We start from the raw sequence: 22,833 nt of genomic DNA, 5'->3' as shown, positions 1-22,833 counted from the left end.
ACTTGACTTAGATCCCTCAGGAATGCGGTGTGTTAAAAGTTCACAGGAGGCAAGCTTAGGTCTACTGAGGTACTTGGCTGGAGACACAAGACCTCCATTCTTTCTTCCAGCAGAGCAATACAGAAGTATTTTTTCTAACGAAGATAAGTGCAAGTGTACAAAATAAAGAAGAGAAAAAAATCCAGGCATTCTGTCTCCTCTGGACGGCAATTTAACTGATAATTGTATTCTGCTGCAATAAACTAACTAACCAGATGTTTCAGATAATTAGTATTAGATTTTTATAGCAGCTGTTTTCTTTCTGACAGGCAAGCAGTATATCTGTTTCCTGGACAAACTCCTACAACAGGATGTCTAAGACGTGACCATGATGTGTGATGGCACTTGCATATATATGTGTATATATATATATTCAAGAGCTTTAAACTATCTAGCTTGAATAGATGCATTGAATAGTAGCATGTGTGGGAGCTCACACGGGTCACCAGGTACACATTTGGTGGGTTACATGTGTGTTTTCAGACCTTTACTGCCTTTAGCACATAACCGAGCATAAGCTGGCTCTGCCTCCAAAAGCTGACTGGCAAGACCAGCAAATTCCAAAACTTTATTTTTGCAGGGAATTGCAAGACTTTTCCTGCCATAATTCTAAATCTTCAAGTGTTTTAAGAGACACTGTTCTATTTTCACCCATTAAGAAGTCCGTTAGATTATCTATCGTGTTTATAACGCGCTATAAAATCCATCTGCAGCAAAGCATCTGTCTAGCTATGTTAATTGAATTAGTCTCTGAATCTCTCTATCTGGAGATATGGAGATAGAGACCTTTCTAGCCTTCTAACACCAGAATTTTTATAGAAGTGGTCCCTAAATAAACAGGAAGGAGATGAGCAATTTTCTCATCTAAAGAGAATTCATGAAAATGGCTTCTTTTTTTTTTTTTTTTCATTTTTCTTTTGGTGGAAGAACCAGTTTTTCTTGATGGAAAGCAGCCACCTTATGAATTGACAGAAACATGTGATGAGCCCAGTTTTTATGACCTCATGCAAAAACTTTGGCAATTGAGGCCTCAGGTAGCATTTGATGTGTACCTCCTGAGGTGCTCCGTGTCTGAAAGACCAATACACACCTCATTAAAACCGAGACCACCCAGCTACCAGACTGTTCTCCTCATTAACTGTTTGGTGCTGTTGCCTTGGGCCATCAGTGTTGGAGACCATTGCCCTGGGACAGATATTGACACCCACTGTAACCCAGAAGTTCTAGAGAACTTGCAAAGAGCTGAAGTTCAGCATGTGAGGGAGATGTTGGCAGCTAATGAGCAAAGGGCAACAGCTGAGCATGGCAGGTCTCTCATGGCTATCAGGCAATGGTTTGCAGTTCCGGGCTTGGGTAAAGGCTCATCAACTCAGGTGGAGACTGCTCAACATTAATTTTTCAGCATCATATTTATTGAAAGTACTATAAAAGAAGAGCAAGATAAAAAATCCCCCAAGCATTTTGGAAAAAGAAACTCAACAGGGTTGCTGGGTGAAAAGTAAGTTCCTTTATAATGCTTCTTTTGACTTCCCAGTGTGACTGGTGATGACTAGCTAATGCTGTGAGAAATTAGGATGTTCTTAACTTCCATTTTCACAGGCTTCTTCCTAAGTATTTAGGAGTTTTGAAGCCTAAATCATCCTTGAAAATGAAATTTAGGATCTAAATCATGTTGTTACTTTTGAAAAACATAACCTCTGTTTCCATAGAAAACTGTTCTTCTCAAAAACCACTTTCATACCAGTACTAAATGGTTCAATACCACTTAGCTGGGAGTTGAATAACAAAAATATGTGGCAGCAGCCCCCCATGTCTAGCCAGAAATGAACTGGAAATGTGTGCTTGAAGAGCAAAGCAGATCAGGTTTTGCTGTTACGTCAAGAAGGAATGCGATCTGTAATAGAAGAAGTGATGATTAGTGGTTTTTAAAAGAAGATATCTCTTGAAATTAGAACTCAAGGTGGGGGTGACAACAAAAGCCATCATCAGAATGACACACAGCTGTGGCCACGGAGCACAGGCCTCAGATCAAAAGCTTGTCCACATGGAAGTGGTGCTGCAACACGGGACATCTCCTACTCTACTCTGTGTTGGAGAGGCCCTTCCTTGAGATCTGTGTGCTGTTCGGGATGCCAAAATATAAAAAGGACATAAAACTCTTAGAGAGTGACCAAAGGAGGGCTACAAATATGGTGGAGGGCCTGAAGGGCAAGGTGCATGAGATGTGGCTGAAGTCACTTGCTTTTTTTCAACTCAGAGAGGAGACTGAGGGTAGGCCTTGTGGTGGCCTGCAGCTTCCTCATGAGGGGGAAGCACTGATCTCTTCGTTATGGTGAACGGTGATAGGACCTGAGAGGATGGCATAGAGCTGTGCCAGAAGGCGGCTCACGCTGGGTGTTAGGAAAAGGTTCTTTGCCAAGGGAGCGGTTGGGCTCTGGAACAGGCTCCCCAGAGAAGTGGTCACAGCGCTGAGCCTCCTGGAGTTCAAGCAGTATTTGGGAAACACTCTGAGACACACAGTCTGATTTTTGGGTGGTCCTGTGTGGAGCAAGGAGCTCCCTGGAGGTCTTCCAAAAAATGCCCAAACATAGAGCTTTGTGACATGGTTTAACGGTGGACTTGGTAGTGCTATTCTAAAGGTTGGATGAGATGATCTTGGAGGTCTTTTCCAACCTAAAAGATTGTACGATTCTATCCTTGTGGGTCCCTTCTAAATCGGGATATTCCATGAACCCACTGCTATTTATTTTTCCCAACATGCGGTATTTATAGTGCCTCCCTCCACCCCTCAGCAGGACACGAAGCGAGGACTTCCAAGCCGGGGCAGCCAGGAGGAAGACGAGGGCCGGGCCTCCTGGGGGGGGGACGGACCTCACCCTCACCCCGTGTCCGGAGCTTCCAGCCCGGGGCTTGGGGGATCCTCCCGGGCTGCCCTCACCCCCAGCCCGGCCCCAAAACCGCCGGGGCCGCGTTGGGGCACGGCGGGGGAGGCCGGGGAGGAGGCGGAGCGGCCCCGTCCCGGCGCTGGGCTCCGCGGAGCCGCCGCCAAGCCCTGTGGAGCCGCCGCCAGCCCCGTGCTCCTTTCCTCCGCCCCTCGGCGGCGGGGGCGCGGATCCGGCGGAGAGAGGGAGCGCGGCAGGGCGAGGGGAGGAGAGAAGCGAGGAGGAGGAGGAGGAGGAGGAGGCGGCGAGCTGGCCATGGCAGCAGCCCGCGGGCGGAGAGGCAGCCGCCGCGGGCTGCTGCTGCTCCTGCTGCTGTGAGCGGCACCCCGAGGAGGAGGAGGAGGAGGAGGAAGGCTCGGAGCAGCCTCGGGGGCCGCCATCCCGCGGCGGCGGCGGTGCCCGGGAGGATGCCGGGGAAGCGGGGCTCGGCGGGCGGCGGCGGTGGAGGTGGAGGCGGCGGCGGCGGCAGCGAGCTCCCGGGGGCCGGGGCGCCGCGGCAGCGGAGGCGGCGGAGGAAGGTGTCCTGCTTCTCCAGCATCCAGCTCTTCCTCGTGTCCGAGTGCGCCCTGATGCTGGCCCAGGGCACCGTCGGAGCCTACCTGGTGAGTGCCGGCTCCCTCCCCCTGCGGGGAAGTTGCCGTGAGCCCGGGGCAGCTCCCCCCGGGGAGGGGGGCAGCGCACCCAGGCGCGTTTTTCCAGCAGCCTATTTTATTTTTTATTATTATTATTTATTTTATTTTTTTCCCGGCTTAAATGACTCAGCACTGCCGAGGGGTTCCCTGCCTGCCGCCCCTCTCGGTGTGCGGCTGGAAGTTGGGCTGCTCCCCGGAGCGGTGCTGTGCCCGCCGGGCTGTGCCCGGTGCTCCCCGGCAGCCTGCCCGGGTTGTGCTCGGTAAATAGCGGGGAAATCTGCTGGGAGATTCACCTCCTGCCTCCTCTGCTGCTCGTTTTTCCCCCTACTCGCTCTCCTTGCCCTCCCCGAGGGGTGCAGCAGCGCTAAGTGCAGCAGCCCCCTAAGTCTCCGCTGCTCGGCGTTGGGTAAAGAGCGCTCAAAATAAGTCCTCGCACTGAATGCTGAGCCCTTGTGCTGGATCCATGCGTTGGGATCTGGTGTCGGAACTGTAGTAGAAGAGTTGGAAAGATGTCCGTGAGGCTGGGCTCGTGCCTCCGAGTACACGCAGAGGGAGACAGCCTGTGACAAGCGAGCGGTGCTCTTCCAGCAGATGCGAGCGTGTAGTTGATTTAAATTTCTCAAAATAGCTCGCTGGATTTGAGAGTTAGAGTTTCCATGGAAAAGAAATGTATTTGTAATCTGCGAGGCTTTTTGAGGCCACATACGTAATACGCTATACAGTAAGTGTAAGAGCTCCACGTTCTGTACTTGTGCTCAGCATTTAGCGCTGCCGCTCTGGCACTCAGCTAATTATGTAAATTTGTACTGGATGTGATCTGTAATTTTTTCAAGGTATGTGGCTAAAATTAATGTGGTTAATATTCTCAATTAATATGCAATGGAAAATTGCAGTCACCTTCATATAATAAAGCGTGCCAGTTGAGTTTGGAACATGCTTGTAATTCCAAAGGAAACTGCGTTGCTTCTACTGAGCTAAATTCTGTAAGTCTGTGTGGACAGAGGTGGGCATCACTTAAATTTTAGGAGAAATGTCTCTCTTTAGGAGTGTGTGATAATCCTTCATTACAGTAATGGCCAAGGAACAGCCCACTGGGGTGATGCCACTCGGTGGGCACCAGTATGCTGGCAATGTATGGATCTGCTGGAGGACTGTGTACTGGCACACTTGGCTACAGTGCCCCAACACCTGCCACGCAGGATGGGCAGAAAGCCCTGAGCATAGCATTTCCCTCAAACCCCTTTGCATTGCTCTCTCTTCACCAGCCTAGCGTTTCTTGTCCCGTTTTTCCCAACTCTTGCAGCATGCTCTGCACTGAAGTAGTGCACTTGCTGCCTCTTGCTCCTTTGGAGCGTTTAACGTACTCCAGCTGTACCACCTGGAAGATGTGCTGCCGTCACAGTTCCTAGAGTCTCAGCTCCTTCTTCTGAGGATTTAACTTGGCTACAGAGCAGCTTTCCCTGCCCCATGCCACTCTCAGGGTGCCTGGTGGGAGTGCACTGTATCCTCCCCAGCCTGATATCATGCCCGATGGCCAGCCAGATCCACAGACAGTAACAGCCAACTGCTCTATAGGGGGAAAAAAAAAAAAAAGAAAACTAAACTCCAAACAATCCACAGCATGCATAAGCAGTGGCCCAGCTGCACTGTGCAAATGTTTCTCTGTTCCCTGTATAATTTATCACCCATCATTGCAAATACCACGCAGTTCTTGATACAATAATCGGATGCAAATATGGAATTGTCTTTGGAGGGTGAATCCGTGTGAGTGCGGTGCCTACAGGTGTCGTGGGGGAGCAAAAGCAGGAGCTGAAAAATGCTTGGTGGAAAGTACCTAGGACCTAATCATTTTTGCAGACCAAGCGTCCTGTGGGGCCAGGTGCTGTTCTCAGGTGCTGTCTTGGGAGAGAATTCAGTGGAGGCACTGCAGAGTTGCCCAGGTGTGGCTGCGAGTGAATATTAATTCACTCAGGCTCCTGGTGTAAGTCAGGGCTGTTAGGCTCAGCAGCCGAGTGCTGGGCTGCTCCCCGAGGGACAAATTAGCAGGCGAGACAAACGGGTGAACAAACAGAAAGAGAGACAAATAGGGAGATGCTGTGGGGGCAGTCACGGTGTGTTGTTCTGGGCAGTTGAATAAACTACTAATTTTAGCTTGTCAGCAGTGACCGAGTACTGTGTTCATACTTCTGCTTTGCTTGGCCACATGTACGACTTTCCCTAGTTATTTGCAACTCAGGAAGAGAAACCTTTCTGCTTTTTTTTTTTATTGCCTTATACGGCGACAAGTTGATTTCCTCGGTTTTGTCTGCCTGGCTCTGCACAGAGATGATGAGGGCAAAAACTGAGCTTGGTAAGGAAACGAGGCAGGGGCTCAGCTTGTTAGGAGTGATCGAGGAGCTCAGTTTGGGGCTTGGCTTTCAAGTCAGTAAATTTAGAAGTGGTTGTTCTTACTTCTTAATCTTTTTAGAGATGTAACAACTCCCTTTTCCCATGTTCTCTGCACAATAAAGTAGCAGTGCCAGCCTGAATGTATGTACAAAGTATACATTCATTCATTATGTCATTTTGAAGCAAAGATCATTCACTTTTATTTGTTCATAAAACATTGTGCTTGCCAACAGGGCTTTATAAATAATAAATGCTGATAAAAATCTATAAAGTCCAATTCTTTTCCCAGGGAACTCAGCAATGAAAATACCCTGGGATGCCAAAAGTGGACGCCTATGTTTAATTAGTGTGGTGTCTCTGAGGTTCTTTATGTGAAGTTTTAGGGGATGTTTGATCAATGCCACGTTCCAGAATAGTTGTCAATTATCGGGCTTGCTGCCTGCAAACTGCACGTGTTCCAGAATGACTCTGTGCCATATCCTGCATAGCTTATGCAAATGCAAGCCTGTGCCGCTGCCTTAATTTCTGGGGTTGTTGAATACACCCTATTATTTGCATATTCTTGTAAGGTTTTGTGTATGCGTTTATTTGGCTTCATCTAATTACTCCTGCGTGCTTTTGGAAACTTGAATTTCCCAGCAACTGCAGTGGCGCTGGGGAAGATGCTGCTGTCTGCAGGCATTCCTGCTGCAGAAGTTGCTCAGGGTTTTAGCAGCAACTTTGAAAAGCCCAGACGATCTCCCCGGGGTTGCTCTCTGGGAGCTGAGCTCTGTGGACGAGAGAGCTGAGCATTACCTGATGCAGCCGGGAGCGCCAGGGAAGGATGGGAACCTCTGTTTCCAGCCGGAGCCTTGTGCCTTTCGGGCAACTGCAGCAGTGTGATCAGTCATGCCGATGAGGATTTTGATAAGGCTGATTCACATACCTTGGCAACAGCTCCTTCCCATCCCCTCCCCACCCCGAATTCCTACAAGCACTGTATTTTGGTGTATTTTCACTGGTAGTAGCGCTCCGAGTGCTCCTGATGGTTTATCGCTGAGGCATTTCATCACCCTGCCAGTCAAATCTTTTGCCTGGCCAGTGGTGAAATCATTGCTTTAGCAGAAGGCGAAGAGCTCTTGCTCTGACAGCCTCAGTTTGTGGAGCAGGAGCGCAATTTAATTTTCTCTCCCTAGCCTTTAGCCTCAGCTCGCTCCCGTTCAAACTGACCTAGTTGCAAGCACCCAACATCTGCCAAAGTCACGGGCTTCTTTAGATAAAGGGCACGCATATGGGAAGCACGTTGAGAAGCAGTTATTTGGTGTGCTCTGGGTAGCTGTTTTTACAGAGCTCCACTGAGATGTCTCTGTTTGCTGCAGCTTTGAATGCAGCTATTCATGTGCTTTATCAAGTGATAGAGGATGACCGGCCTGAGCATGAGATGGAAAGGAAAATAATTGGTCCCTCCTAAGGAGGGTGCCCCGGTGTTTGTGTGGGAATGAATGCCAAATTGTTTCTGGTTTTCCTGAATGAAAACTTTCAAGCCACGCTTAACCTCCCGCTATAGCTCTGTCTGCACAGCGGTGTTCGGCTACAGCCTGCAAAACCCCTCTTAACGTATCTGCAGTAAAAATAGTAGCGTGTAAGTCCAGTTGAGATAGTGTACGCTTATATGGCATCTGGGACAGGCTCCTTCTGTTGGTCTTTATTGCTAGTCGGGTTTGGGAGAGTAACGAAGAATTTCAAATACCAAATTCAGGAAAAAGAAGTATTAGAGATAAATACAGAGGTCGATCGTCAAAGGGCTCCTCCTGAAACAAATAGGGTCCTGTGAGATGGACACCAGGGAGCTGAGTGGTTAAGAGCAGAATTTGGAGTTGGGATTTTTAAGGGGTTTTGGTGCACAACTCCTCCTCCCCGTTGTAGATGTTCTAAATACTTTTTTGTTTTGTTTTTTAATGTTCTAATTACTGTTTTCCTGTTGCCAAAAAAAGAAAAAAAAAAAAGTGGGGTGTAGTGACCTGGTCAAACTCTTCTTGAAGTTGGTGGAGAGGTCCATGTTGAGGCTGCCACTAAAGGCAGTTTTATAGGAGCACTGCAGTGCCTCATGGTGTCCTCTTGTGCGTGGTCCTGTACAACCGTCCCCAAAGAATGAGTTTGCCCCTGAGCATTTGCAGTCTGAATAGACTGGGTGGGAGAAAAGTTGCAGGTGGGGAAAATGAAGCAAAGGTTAAGCAAGCAATTCTGTGGCTGAAGCTATTGGTAATGCTTCTGCCTAGGTAGCAGCAGCAGAATCCACGTGGCTTAGGCATAGCAGAGGCTGGCACAGCAAGGAATGCCAGTTTCAGGTGCTTCACTCAAGTGACTAAACTGCAAGAGCATTTTTCCCATTGAATTTATTGTTTTTATTCAAGTATTTATTTTCCTAGAATAAGAATCTGCTTTAAAATATTGCTGTGCTTCTTTATTCTTTCCATCCTCAGCAGTGCCGAGTAATAAATTAGCTGTAATGCTCATAATTTATTTGTCACTGGGGCATTTAAGGGGGGAAAAACATGGAGAGAAAATAAATGTTTTAGCGGGGATGAAGATTGCCAAGCATTGGCTGGTTATTGCTTACAGTTCATTTTTTCTTAATACATCTTTGCTGGCTATGTTATTTCTGGAAAGTTGTTTCTAGTATGCCTTTCCCATTAGAGAATATTGTCTGTTTTGCAGCTGAGTTGTACAGAAAGTTATTCTGAACTAGCTCTTTTCAGTACATTCATACGTCTCTCAGAAGCCTTTTGATGTTTTTAGGGTCTCTAACTGGGGAGCGGAGAGGAAACCTGATCCAGCGCTGGGTTCTGATGCCTGCAGGCTCCTGTGTGGTTTGGGTCAGGAGCGTAGCGTTGACATATTAATGTTCAAACTTTATATAATGAATAGGAACAAATTCTGGCCCATACCTAGGTTGGACTTTGGGTACCAGGAAGGCTTATGAGTAACTGGCATTTATGTTTCGGTTTAAAGCTTTCTTTCAGCTACTACTGATAGATGAAATGGGGATGGCTACATGTTTGTCTCTTAGAATGTGTGCTCTGTGCCACTTGCAGAGTAAAGCTGAACTTAAAATCCGATGGCTTCTTGATTAAATGCATTTAAAGGCAAAACACATTCGACATGCACGAGTGTGGACTGATTGGTTTTGACGTTGAAATTTTTTATTATTTCTAGCAGAAAGTTTGGCAGCTCCTCCTTTTAAGGACTTTTTCAGGACTTGTAAGCCCTGAAAGAGCAGCCTGTTAGAAATGTTATGATCCACCATAAAAAAAAAAAAGTCTTAATTTCTTTTGGCTACCCTTAGCTTCCTAAATCTCTTTGGCAATTGCTGTGCGCCTCTGTGACAAGTAGGTCTGTGAGTTTTAACATCCTGCAGTGTTAATGCAGCTGAGGTTTAAAGGGATCTTGAATTAGATGAGAGCATACATTGGTTCGAAGGTCTGGATTTGTCTTGCTCAGTAACTTTATGCAGCATGAGCCTTTAAATGGTAGTGTAGCACCTGGCCCATAAAGGGGTCAGCTGAGCTGTGATCCCTCTTCTTCTCTCCAAGCAAGCAGATATTGCTTGTTTTCCAGAAAGGGGTGTTTCTCGGGTTACGTGGACTTTCTTTTCCCTTACTTTCAGGATATTGGTTGAAAAGCCAGTTTCTGTTCTGCTACAGCAGCATAAATGCATTGCTTCAAAGAAGTTATTTTACAATTTATCAAGAAGAATTTGTCCTCTGTGTATAATAATCTAAGATGTTCCTTTATTTGTATACTCCTTGGTCTCTCGCTGTTCCTTCACGGTAGCAAGATTAAACAAAGGAATATTGTTTAATAGGCGAGGTTGCAGCTCGGATGAATTGCTGTAGCTTGACCTTCTGATCAACACCAGATGAATCTTCAAAGTGTTATATTTTAATCACGATTCAAGGAAGTTTAAACAAACACATGATAACACACTGTGTAGTACCCCCTGTAAGTTCTCCAGTGAAGTCAAAAAGAACTCATTTTTCCTGTTGCATGGAAAATTGGGCTGCAGATTTTGATTTACAAGGTTTCATTATAACTGCAGCAAAACCAGGGCTGGAACCCCAAGAGTCCTATCTCCAGGTCGCCTTGTTGCAACCATAAGACTCTCTGTCTCTTTGTAGATACGTACCGCAATGCAAACAGTATTGCCTGCTCCATGGTGTAGAGACTTCACACTGCCACTCTTCTTACAGCATCAGTATGATGAACAGTGATAGCAAACTGTTGATGGAGTTGATGGAGTGTCTGATGCTTCTTCTTGGTGGTGCCCTGAGGATTCTGCCCTGCCAGGGGAAGCTTTCTGTCCATGCTTAAAAAGATGTGTCCTGCATCCATGTTTCTGTTTGAGTAGATGGATAAAAGCATGGAGAAAAAGCAGCATCCCTTTCCACAGATTTTAAGTGAGGATGCAGTTGTTGTATTCATATAGACCTACAATGCAGATACGGCTAGAAGTGCCCCTCCTCACCTAGCAAATCAAAGGAAGACCTCTGAACTAAAATCAGATTTTTTAAGCTCTCAACAACTTTCCCTTTTCCAGTCTTATTCTGGATGTGATATCCTGCGTTTTGATCCCTGGATGCTTCTTGCTGAACTAATGGACACAGGCCCCCTCTTTTTGTTGTTACATGGTGCCTGTTGTATTGAAGTTGCACATCAGTGACAGGGGCTCATATTGTGGCAGTGCTTGAAAGCACTTGATAATTTTAGATGACTTCTTGCAGCACAAGAGCAAAATCTTTATTTCAGGTTTGTTGGAATATTTACTTTATTTTTCTGTGGTCCAAGAAGGAGAAAAGCAATTTGCTTTGGTTTGATTTTTGTTTTTCCTTCTGTTGCCTCTCTATCATAGTATTCTTTCTGCTTGCCAGCCAGACAGCTGATTTCCCCTCTATTTTTGAACATCTTTATCTTTTTGGTGTCTGCAGTGATCTCATGGATGATTTCTGTGAGCTTGCAGGCCCAATGAATTTTAGATGTGTGGCTGTGAGGGCAGGTGTGGGAACAGAAAAGTTGTTTTTCCGTGCTTCTTAACGATGTGTTTTTCTGGGCAAGGATTGCTGGAGTTCTCTTATTTTTAATATTTAAATGTACTTTTAAAACACTTACCGTGCTGTTCATCTGTATAATTCATAATGCCTTAGTTTACTAAAAGTGGAAAAGGACTTAAAATTCAGTGTTACGGTGATCCATAAAATGACAGTGAAGTGTTTGAAAGAACCTGGGTAATTCAGTTGTATTGAGGTCTTCGTGACTCATCAGCATTATGGTTTCTGAAGCGACTATGTCAGATTTGCTTTCAAGTTTTTTGGTGCTTTGATGTTTGCGTCTGAATCTTAACATTTTTTCTGTTTTTTTTTTTTCTTTTTTTTTTTCTCCTTATAAAAAGGCAACTAAAAACTCTACCACAAAGAAACTGAAAGCGTGGCTGTTTAGGAAGAGTTCTGTGGTGTGGGTGTGGAAGAATATAGGAATACTTGAGTAGATGGCATTTTTAGAAACTTGTAGCGGTATACTTTCTTTTCCAACTAAAAGTTAGATTTCTGTCAAAATTGAGATTGGCATCGTTCTTGGGTCGATATATAAGGAATAGCCTTGAGGTGTATATTTTGCATGTGTACTGTAAGGTGATGCTTAACAGTTAAAGCTTGCAGTATCTAATGAAATGATGTGGAATTGATTTACAGTGGAGGTGCCAAGCAGTAAGTGGTGCCCCCAGAATTCCTAAAGCAGATGAATTATGCTGTGAATTTATGTAAGGTGAAAAGTAAGTTTTTTCCATGTCTGCTTGGAACGTGTGTTTGATCAAGCTTTGTATGCTCACAGCTGGCAGGGAGTACCTACATCCAAATGCAGGACAGACAGAACAGTAAGAAAAACTGCATTTTGTCTAGGTCTGCGTGCTTTGCAGCAGCGATGGGGATGTTCCCCACATCAAAACAGAGTTCTGAGTTGTCTGTAGATGCAGATTTGTTTCATTCCTTTAGTTCTCCAAAGGGATAATAAGGAGCAAGAAAAATAGCATTACTACATAGAATTGCAGCCCGTTGTGTTGAACAACAAATGTTATTTTTCTCTGGTGGAGTTTCAACAGGAAGAGCTGCAAAAAGGTTGTTTGGGGGGTTTTGTTTCTTATTTCTGAAAAGGAGGATGTGAAATAGCTGCTACCTCTTTCTACTTCTCTGCTTGGCTTTGTGCAAATGTAGGTTGGCACAACATTAGAAGTAGAGCAGAGAATTGTTTGGGAGCATAAGGATGTTGAAGTGCAGGCTAAACCTCATGCTTTGGCCTGAAGGAAATCTCTGAGAGGCCACAGGAGAACTGGCATGTACCTCATTTGGTGAGTCCCCCCCACCTGTGAATAATACCAGACCTGTATGTAGACGTACACGTCTATACTCAGAAATGTCAAGGGAGAAGAGGGGCAGCATCGGAAGCTTCCAAAAGATAAGTTACAAATACTGGCTAAAAGAAAATGATGTTGAAAAATATGAAGGAGAAGTGCCCCAGTAGTATCCTGCTGCTTGTTGTGCCATGCTAATGACTTTCATCTGCTGGAAACATGCTTGCTTCTCATCCTGACACGGTTGACAGTGCTGTATGATGTATGGAGATGCTAAATTAGGGGTAGATCCTTTCTTTCCCCCCAACTGGGAAACGACAGAAAAATTGCAGTACGTAACAGGGTCTTGATTTTTTAAAGAGAAAAACTCAAGTTTGGATTTCCAATTTTCCAGTCCCAAGGTTTGCTTGTCATGGTTTTTCTAAGATGCAGAAAGGGCTGTATTTGCCACAGTTTAGTAAAGCTATTTTCTCCTATTTATTCTAAGGTTTCACTTTTCTTGTTGAAGAGTATCCACCATGCGGTGGGCTGACCGTGGACTGCAGTAGCCAGATGTGCTCTGACTGCCCTCCTCAACAGGACAAGGGAGAAAATGAGATGAAAAAGCTTGTGGGTCAAGAGAGTAACAGGGAGATCACTGACCAATTGCTGTCATAGCTGAAACCGACTCAACTTTGGGGAAAATTAACGTGTTGCCCAGTAAAGTAGATTTGAATGTTGAGAAATGAAAGCAAAAATTAAGACAACAGGATTTTCTGTCACACTTTTTCCCGTCACTCTTCCATGTGGCATTTTGTCCTTTCTTAAATAAGTTTTCCTCAGTGTTGTTGTGGTGGCCATGGCAGGGCCATTGCAGAACCGGGCCTGGGGTGGCCCAGCCTCTGGTCATAGCTGCCCCATTTGCCTGTACCTCACTGGGGACATCTGGTTTGATTTTATGCTCTCTCTCCAATGGCAGTGGGACCTTTACCACCACCTACCTGGCCATATTGAGTCTGGAGACCCCTGAAACAGAGGGAGGCAAGAGGCATGTCCCCTCAGGCCCCAACAGGCTGCGCCTGGCACTTGAGAGAGCGTCCACCCTGGTGTGGGAGCTAAAGTAAAATTTGCATCATGTGTCAGCACTGGCATGCTGTTTGCAGAAATGCTGGCTGGCGTTGGGTAAATGAATTCCCCTGTGCTTGGCTCCTGTCAGCCCTTGGTGGCTGGTTGCAGGCTGTTAGGGTGGGCTGGTGAGCAGCAGCTACGTTCAGGCCATGGAGAAATGAGTGCCTGTGGAGGGTGCGACTAAAACAGATATTCTTCCTCTCCTGCTGGCATTGTCTGTAAAATTTGATAATTGTGGGAATGAGCCTCACCAAGTGCCGCAGTTTGTGATGCGCAGAGAAAGCACTGAGCGTGTAGGCCCTTTATGAGAAACAGTGGGCAGTGTTTGTTAGGGCTTACCAGCAAAAGAAAACTGTGTTCTTGTTTTTGTCTTGCTCAACGTACAGGGCCGAGAGCAGTTAATTACAATGGGCCTTTCAGCCTCCGCATGAGATGCACACTTTGTTTCCTGCTGCCTTTTGCTCGTTATAATGCAGGTCCTTATGTCTGAAGTCAGCACAGCTGCTGGCCGAGGGACAGGAGCTCTTGCTGAAGGGATGCCTTGTCTGGGGGTGCCTGTTTGTGAAGGGTGGTGGCATTAAGTTGATGTTATCATCTGGTTTGGGTGATCCCGTGGTTGGTCAGTCCCATCTGAGGTGCTCAGTACCATGAACACTCGCTGAGCTCGGCTGGGTTTCTGTAGGCACTTGCCGTGTTGTCCTCACTACCTCTTGTGCAGAGGAGTGGTTTGCCCCCACGTTTGTGTTTCTGTCATTGAAAGGTGGCATCAAAAAATGTATGGCTAGCTTGAGCCCTGGGGCTGCAGTGCTAGTCTAGGTTGGATTGTTTTGTTTCTTCTCTCACTTAATCTGTCATAATTAGTAATGTTAAAAAGAAAATGTGTATTGAGGCGGCTGGCTTGTGGCTACCAAAAAATTTGAATCCCATAGTCCTTGGGATTCACTCCTACCAACTTGAAATATCTTGAGAGCAAAGGCTGAAAAGGGAAGATTTCAAGCATTCCATGGACCTAGATAAACTGTTTGCTTCCAAGAGCTTATTTGCTCTGTTGAGGCCACTTCTGCATTGCCAAATGTTTCTGTGAATGAATGGATTTAAAAAACAGCTTGGGAATTATTCGGTGGCTATTGAAGTCAAGCCACGCTAGCAATCCATGTGCTAGAGGCACAGCTTTGTGGGTTTGCTGCTTACAGTTTGCTGCATTGTGTGGCGTGACTGTACAAGCTTTCTCAAATGCTGGCCCTCTACAGAAGTCCAGTGTTTTCTGTGAATTAGGATGCATCAAGGCTGCTGTATTGCTCTTGCTCTTAATCACAGAGCTAGCTCCTACTAAGAAGGCAGAAGTTTCAGATTTCTTCTCACTTTGTCTTGTGGAAGCACTTGGGGCTTATGGTTTAGCCTTTTGTAGCTGAGAAGAAATTTATTGATTTGAATCATTCAGCTTAATTCAATTCTGGACAAGTTTTCTGCCAGAATATTCTTTCTTATTTAAAAAGATCCCTAATGAATAACTGTAGTTGTATATAATGACTCCTGGGAAATACTGGATGCAGTCTCCAGAATCAGTTCTGTGCTGTTTTCGAATGCAGATTGCGAACTTTTGATGTGCATGTCTGAACAGCGCCCAGGGTCCCTTGTAGCCATCTGTTTTTTCAAGATGCTCCCACATTAATAAGCTGCATCTTTGGTATTCTGCGGACAGGTATTCAGTGAGCCATTGGTTGGCTGGGTAATAACTTAAGTAAATCTGAATGTAGAAGTCTCTCTCCGTTGAGTGCAGTGCTGGGACCAGAGTGTTGCCGACAGGAGAAATCAGGTTGTTTGCACCTAGGACATGATATTTTCACCTGGTTTCAAACCCTTAGCCTGAAGAAGAGTCTGTGTAGCTGGGATTGTCAGTCAAGGAAGGGGACATCCATCCGTTATGGATGTCTCACAGAAGTCGCACTGTGAGGCTTCAAGGTATGCATTTGTTAAGAGACACACAACACTTTTCTGGACTGGAAATGCAAGTTGAAATGAAAATTACCTTTGCTTTCTCCTTTATTTGCCCCCAGTGGTACATAAGGTATAGATTCAGGCATGTTCATTTTGATTTCCCATGTCCTGATTGTGCTCAGAACTTTTGGTGTCAAAAATTACATTTTGTGACTCTTGGTCACAAAAATTTAAATTCATGGAGTGTTTCCAGGAGTCAGTGTCCCTGGAATTTCCCTGCTTTCTGCCTTGCCCCTGCTTCACACAACCAAGAGGTGAAATAAATGGGGGAACAGCAACTTGTTTCCTCTGGGCCTGTACTCACTGGGTAGAACCTGTTGATGGTGGCATCTTGGCAGGGGCAGAAGAAGATTCCTGCCACGTGTGGGTTATGTTTTATAACCTGGATTTTGCTTTGCAGTTGGCTGTCCGGAGCTGTCATGTCCAAACTGACTGCCTTCATCAGTCAAGACTAATGTACATGCCCAGAGAAATCTGTTTTCATTTGCATTTGAGCAATGTGACACGTGTCACAGCTAGGAGAAGACAGCTTTGCCATGGAGTAATGCTTGTTGGCTCAGCAACAGCTATAGGTAGCTTTTGGTGAAGGTACAGTTTGGGACCTTGCGATGTTTGGATTCATTTTCTGGCTTTGTCACTGACTTCCTTAGGCTTTCTTTGGGTTTTGTCTCTACATTAACTAATTGGGTAGTTGTGATGTAGTCAGGCTTTGTTGTGGGCTGGGATTGTGGATGCTCAGCCTCCACAGTGAAGGTGACTGGAGTGGAAGAGGCGTGCCCTGAACCAGGTCTCTATCAGCCACTATAATGAAGTTGATACCAGTCTGTTAATTTATTTAATGCTAATTGTGTATTATTCCACCTGTGGTTGATCTGTGAGGCATTTTCCTTCGCCCTGGGCTACGATGCAGCCTTGTTGCCAGCTGAATGCTATCCTTGCTTCCCTCACACCTGCCTGCAGCTGTGGTATTGAGCATCCAGCCCTTTGCCTTCTGAGCCTTCCCAGGGACTGGCTATTTGGGGCTGCTTTCCTTCCTCTGTGGGCAGTGATGGATTTAAGAGCCTGAGGGTATTATTTTTCAAAGATGTTTTCAGAGCCACACTCTAATTGACAAAAGTGACTTATTCTAAGTGTCTCTTTGAAAATGGTGCTCTTGTTCCAAAGCCACTTAAGTGCTTTTGAAAAATCTTTCTGCCTGTTACTGATTGCAGTGGACTGCTTCAGTGGTGCCTAGCCCATGTAAAGCAGTCTGGATTTAAAGCCTAAATGTTATGAGCCTGGCTAATAAACTGCATTGTAATTAGTACCTTTGGGAGGCAGGAACCAGGGGAAAGCTGGGTGTAAAGGGAAAGAAATTCATATAAAAGCTGGCCATAAAGAATAAGTGAAGAACTGTGGAAGGAGATGAAAACACAGCATTTGAAATGGGTGCGGAGGGGATATGTGATAGGAAGAAAATGGGTGTGAAGCTGCAAGGAAAACTTTAATAGGCTTATGTTAAAGCGGACAAAGGATCTAGACTAGCAGGTAGTGAGCTTGCATAAAGAGTGATCCTTTGAACAGTCGGAGTTAATGTAACCTGCAGGCCAGTTGATGCAGGTCCCTGTTTTCCAGCTTCCCCTGTGCGAGCTGGGCTGGACACATCCCTTGGTTAGTGAGTCTCTGGTTTAGCTTGGTGCTGAGCAATGCATGCAAAGCCATTCCGACTGCAGTGGCTGAATTTGGGGTTCCTCCCAGAATTTGTTGTGCCACTGTTGTAGGAGCAGTGATCCTCAGTGGAAACTTCTCTGGGATTGAGCATTTACTCATCTCAGGCTTGGGTGGGTAAGTGGTGGTGACTTTGCTTTCCTTGCACGTACTCATTGACTTTTTGAAGGGTCTGGTGGTTCTACAGTGAGGGGACCCCATAAGCTGCTGCTCCGTGCCTGTCTCTAACAAGAATTGTTGTTAATACCACAGGCATGAGGTGAAATTCAGCCATCTGTGTGTACAGCCTCAGCAGACACATTTATTCATTGGCTTTTTGATAGCTCACTTCCCAGTGAACCCCAAGGAACAGAGCTTTCGTCATCTGGCGAGACATCTTCTTGCCTGTGTCTGTTTTACAGGGAATGCGCCGAGTCCAAGTGAGCTATAACAAGTCTGCAAGTTACGGCTAGATCGCCCGGTTAATTGTTCTTTAACTACAAGATGTTTTTTTAATTGCCTCTGTGTTATTTTTCGTGTGTTATTTTAAAGAGCACTTGTAAATCACCTTCTGTTCAGGAGAAAAGGGCTTGCCGTTTCTGAGAAATGGCAAAATGGGGAGATGGTGTGATGGGAGGGGAGGTAACGTTGCATGGCTTGTGCTGTGCTCGGGACTGCCCAACTTCAACGTGCAAACGTCACGAGCCCGCCCTTCACAACTTCCACCCCTTGTTCTTCGCACAGGAGATGCTCAGATAACGACGAGGTTCTCAGACAGGAACAGATTGAAGATCACCTTCACACCCTGACTTCTTGTCTGTTTGCACCACACTCTCCCTGTGCTCACCGCCCAACCCGCCCTGTTCTTCGCCAGGAGGTTTGGCAGCAGCCGGCCTGCAGCTCCCCTTCCTGTCCTCAGCTCCATACAGATCAACAGGGAAGGAGGAACGAGTAGTTAGGGAGCAGGACGACCTGGACAGCTCCTGTGTGGGCTGCAGGGGAGAAGAGTCTCATTTTTGGGACAAGCTTGGGGTCTTGGTAGTCAACTGCTAGAGACCCCCTAACTTTTGAGTTACCATGAAGTGCTGTGGACCGATAATACAACGTGGCCATTTCTTTAAGTTCCCTTTTAAACGGCTTCCTTCCTCCCACCGCTTACTAAGTAAAAGTATTTTGTGTGTCGGTTGATGAGAACTGCCTCTTATTTCTCCTAAAGCCAAGTTCCCATTTGCTGTGTCCAGGCATCCCTGCTGCTGGGTGGGGAGAGGAGCAGGAGAGGGATCAGCAGAGCCAGAGCAGATGAGGAGAAAAGTAGCAGGACTTGTCAGAAAACCTCCTCTCTCAGTACACAGCCTTTATATAATCACCGTTGTCCTCCAACCGTGAAAACTGAATTCAGCTTCCATCAAAGCTTTTATTAATGCTGCCTCAGAGTGTCCTGCGTGTGTCACTTCTGCCCTGGTTCTTGCCTGGCGGCTGGGAACGCTGCTGCAAGCGGCTCCGCGGGCCTCTCGTCTTTATCTGCGCTGTGGCATGACTCGGATGCAACCCTTAGCCCCGAACTCAGCTCTCGATCATAAATTAAGATAACATGAAGTCCTTTGCCTGACAGGTTTTCCTGCCAGGCTTGCATCATGGTTTCTGTTGCGGTGAGTGGCCCTGGTTATAGTGCACAGCCTTATCTGCAGACACAACGTGTTGTGCTAGGAGTATTTTATTAGATAGACAACCAAATTTGCATTGATGGAGGGGCCACAGGGAAAGAGAAGTGAGGCTGCTGCTGTGTGACAGGTCAGGATCCTGCCTCTGATACTTTGACAGTACGTAGGAAGGGGCTTTTTTTGCCAGGAGGAGCCTCCCAGAGACATGCACTTCATCTCTGCTCAGTGTTTCTTCTGATCCATCTGCATAGTGGACATCAGAACCCCTCATCTTAAACCGAACCCAGGGTGATGCTGTCCTATTTGCACAGTCCTGGGTTTGTGTGTGAATCGTATTGCCAGTCCTGCATGTCACCAAGTGTCTTTCATGCTGTACGAGTCTGCATTTAAGCTGTTAAATACAGCTTAGGTTACCTTGTCTGGCTTTGTTCTGCTACTTACTGGACACAAGAAAAAAAAGAAAAGGAGATTTATCTCTGAACGTGTCGAAGATGCTCCGACTGCACTCCCTCGGCCATTTACTTTCACAGAGCTGAGCAGCAGCCCCTTTTTTGCAAAGCTGCTGCCTGCTTATCCCACGTGGACTGTTCATCCTCCTGGCCTGCAGTGTGCCACTTCTGCGCTGCACGTCTTAACGCACACAGAAACTCAGTCCGGGGTTGAGGTTTGTGCTCCTTGCATGTTTCTGATGCATTATTTTGCTGCCAGTGAAAGTGCCATAACATTTAAAAATAAATCAGGATTCAGATATCTGCTAGCTCCATTGTACGCGTGCTGCTGAAGAGAAGTGTAAGCTACAAATGGGTTCTGGCACTGGATATATTTATGCAGATACCCTGTCAGAAACTGAAATATCACCTGCATTCACAGGGTGAGGTGAATCTTGAACAGGTTTGGAAGAAGAAACATTCTGTGGATGCTTGGTTTGTGGCTGCAAAAGTATTTGCAGAGGTTGGGACTCGAAAGTTTTGCTTTGTCTTAAAAAAGCCCATCTTTGCTGTGATGCTTATCTGTGTCAGAGCAACAGAAAAAGCCTTTCAAGCCTCTCTAGGAAGTTCGCTGTGGCCTGGTACTCGGTGCCTGTGTCTATTTCGAGCTGCCCGTGACTCAGTCCATCCTGCCGTGACAGGTAACAGCCCCAGCAGTCTTTTTGTTCACACCTCTCCAAATGGGGCAGCTCTCTGTTTCCCCAGGGGAGGCAGGGAAAGGGGGACGGTCTGTGGTGTCCCATGCAGGATCCTTGGGAAGCAAATGCAGAAGGTTAACAGCAGCCCGATGCATGGCTGTTTATTGTAATAATTGTCTGCATTACCGAGGTGAGGTTTTTCATGCTGCATATTTGATCTGTACGGAGCCCGCTCTTGCTAGACTAGTAGAAAACAGACTCGTTTAGCTTTGTGAGGCACGTGACTATTTTTTTAAGCTATTCTGAAATGAACTGTGGGTTTCCATGGGCGTATCGACTCCTGACCAAACAGGATATCTTCTGTGGGCGCTGCCTGCTCTTTGCACTGCTTGCAGTGAGCATTGCACTGCAGTGTGCATCTCGCCTCGAGCACGAGTGCGTGGTGCTGCTTCTCTTGCTGCATGCTCTGATATCCTTTCTGCTCAGGCCACTGAAAATCCTGGCTTTGAAAGTGTGCTTAATTCGGGCTGTGTCAATAAGCTCAGAGCTGGTCACCGGAATATAAAGTAAACTGTCTGCACCAGGCTGAACGAAGCACAGATCCGAGCTGCACACTCCTCATGGCACCGGCACAGCAACTTGCAGATTTACCGGTACTGGCCTAGAAACAGCGTAAGCACATGCTGCAAAAGCCAAGCTAATAACACCCTACTTCTCAGCTGCGGCACTGTTATCCCTGTCACGTGGATGCAAATTTCTATGCAGAGACAATTTCCAGACCTTGAGCAGAGCCAGCTTGGGTGTGTTGGCATCGCCACCCTTTTTGCTCGCTCTTCTGTTCGCATGCCCAAAGCCAGTGCAGGTGTCAGCATCTTTGGTGAGAGCATCTTTTAGGTTCTCACTGACTTTGCCGGACTGGGAACGGCGTTGAAAGAAGCCATCAGCAGGAGGAGATGGGCCCTCTAAAGAAAGGCAGGATTTGGCCCTGTCCCGTGTGGCTGCTGGAAGGGAGGACGAATGACACCTGAAGACGTGGGTGGAGGCGCGTGGAAGCAGCAGAGCTGTTTGTGGGCCGGTTGCTTTGGCCCTTCGAGGAATCGTACGTTTCCCAGCTCTGTAATGGAGAGTGTGGGAGACGGTTCACGTCTGTTTTCCTCTGGGAACGGAGTTGCCAGGCAATTATTTTACACCCTGTAGCACTGCCGACATGTCTCTTCAAGTCCGATCTCTTACCACATAACTGAGAAAATGTATTTTACATTAAAAAGCAGCCTTTAAAAAAGGCCCTTCAGGCATAAAGTCAATGTGTTTTCTATATATAACCCCGTGTTATTAATACAATGAACTTATCTGTAGACTCTGTGGGTGAATATGACTTATCACTGGAGATGCGAACAATATGATGTTCGTTTTCAATGCACTGTGTGTACGGCTCCGGAGCGGTGCCCCCAGCCCTCAATTCATTCCTCGGTGACAAAGCGGGGCAATAGCGTGAGGCAGCTTTGCGGATTGCGTTTTTGCTGAGCATTAATATAAAATAAACAGCCTCTAGAGAGAACAAATCTACCTTGGGTCAGAAATGCCAAGATCTATAGATCTGGGGCAGACAGGAATGATGAATGTGAGCGAGCATTATTGAACTGAGTCCAGAATGGCATGACAAAAGCTTCGCTGGGTTTAGTTACAGGGGCTGCAATATAAGTTGCTTTGGCTGAAAAAAAAATTTAAGGTGGTGATTGATTTTTGTTGCTTTTTTCCCCTTTTTTTAATGTAGGTAGTTTATCACTGCGTGCATCGTGTGAGATCATTTTCCTCTTTCAGTCACTGAAGAGCGTTTCGGAGGGGACTGAGGGGGCCCCTTTAGCCCAGGTCCTTGTGAATGCTGAAATGTCTTTGGAAACCGAGACGGACACATTGTGCAGAGTTCCCGGGCTCTGTAAGAGGAGGAAGGAAATGAGGTACATGAGCTTTCAGATAGCACAAGCATCGTCTAAGTTTAAATCACGGTTATTGTGTGTTAGGTGGTGCCTTCGCAAAGGCAGCAGGCTGGGTTCCCTGGCATTTTGGGATCCCCAGCCCCGAACCTCTGCAGGTGCAGTTCCCTGTGGCTCGTTCAGGACTGATCTATAGGAAAGACACGAGGACATAAGAGTAACAGGGATCTAGGCAAAGCAGAGCTGTTTTCAGCCCTGCTGCAAACCTGTACAAGGCTGTAGCTCCAGTGCTGCTGCCACCATGCCTGGGTGCTGGCATTTGCCATGATCACAACACCGTCTGTGCTGCCTCTCTCCTCTCACTCCTCTGGACCTGCCTGGTCAGTACATGGTTTCACACTGTTACCTTTTGGGGATAAACCCAGTAAAACTCATTCCTAGGCACTGGGCCCATGCATCTCGTCCGTCTGACTTCTACTGGGTGGTTGTAACAGCAGCCCTGTCACTATTTCCATCATAGAGCAGAAACTAACTGAACGTCCTCCCAATCTGTTCGTTCCAGCCGTGACAAAACAGCTGTGTGGCTTCCAGCAGCCAGGAAATAGCGAGTTCACAGCTACAAGGTGGGCTCCTGGCACATCCCGCTGTGCTTTAGCAGGAGGCTGTCTGTCTGAAGGCCCCGTGCTGCCACCCCACTCCGTGCTCTGCGTCCCTGCAGGGAAAGCAGCCGCCTCGTGGGCTGCGCTCCCCAGTGCTCCACCTGGTCTCAGCACACAGGGACTCCTTATAATCCTCACAGCCTTTCCATGTGATGTCTTTATTTTACAGGGACCCGTCGTGTCTTCTGCAACATTTACATGACTCTGGGTAAATGGAGCTAGTGTCGAGGAGCTGCGATGGCTCCCAGGGAGCAGACTCGTGAGCAAACACACAGCACAGTG

General features: G+C 46.6%; 1 protein-coding gene across 1 annotated transcript in view; it reads left to right on the top strand.

Annotated features, from left to right (window-relative positions):
- Positions 1–2,857: 2,857 nt before the first annotated feature.
- SLCO3A1 (solute carrier organic anion transporter family member 3A1) overlaps positions 2,858–22,833 on the top strand; it is a 129,295-nt gene continuing 109,319 nt past the window's right edge. Inside the window, exon 1 of the mRNA XM_068695381.1 lies at positions 2,858–3,583. Within this exon, the coding sequence (XP_068551482.1) occupies positions 3,389–3,583 (195 nt within the window). The 5' untranslated portion in view covers positions 2,858–3,388. The remainder of the gene's footprint in view (positions 3,584–22,833) is intronic.

The sequence above is a fragment of the Anas acuta genome, chromosome 12, assembly GCF_963932015.1.
Source record: "Anas acuta chromosome 12, bAnaAcu1.1, whole genome shotgun sequence".
Classification (NCBI taxonomy): Eukaryota; Metazoa; Chordata; class Aves; order Anseriformes; family Anatidae; genus Anas; species Anas acuta.
This window is presented reverse-complemented; position numbering and strand designations above follow the sequence as displayed.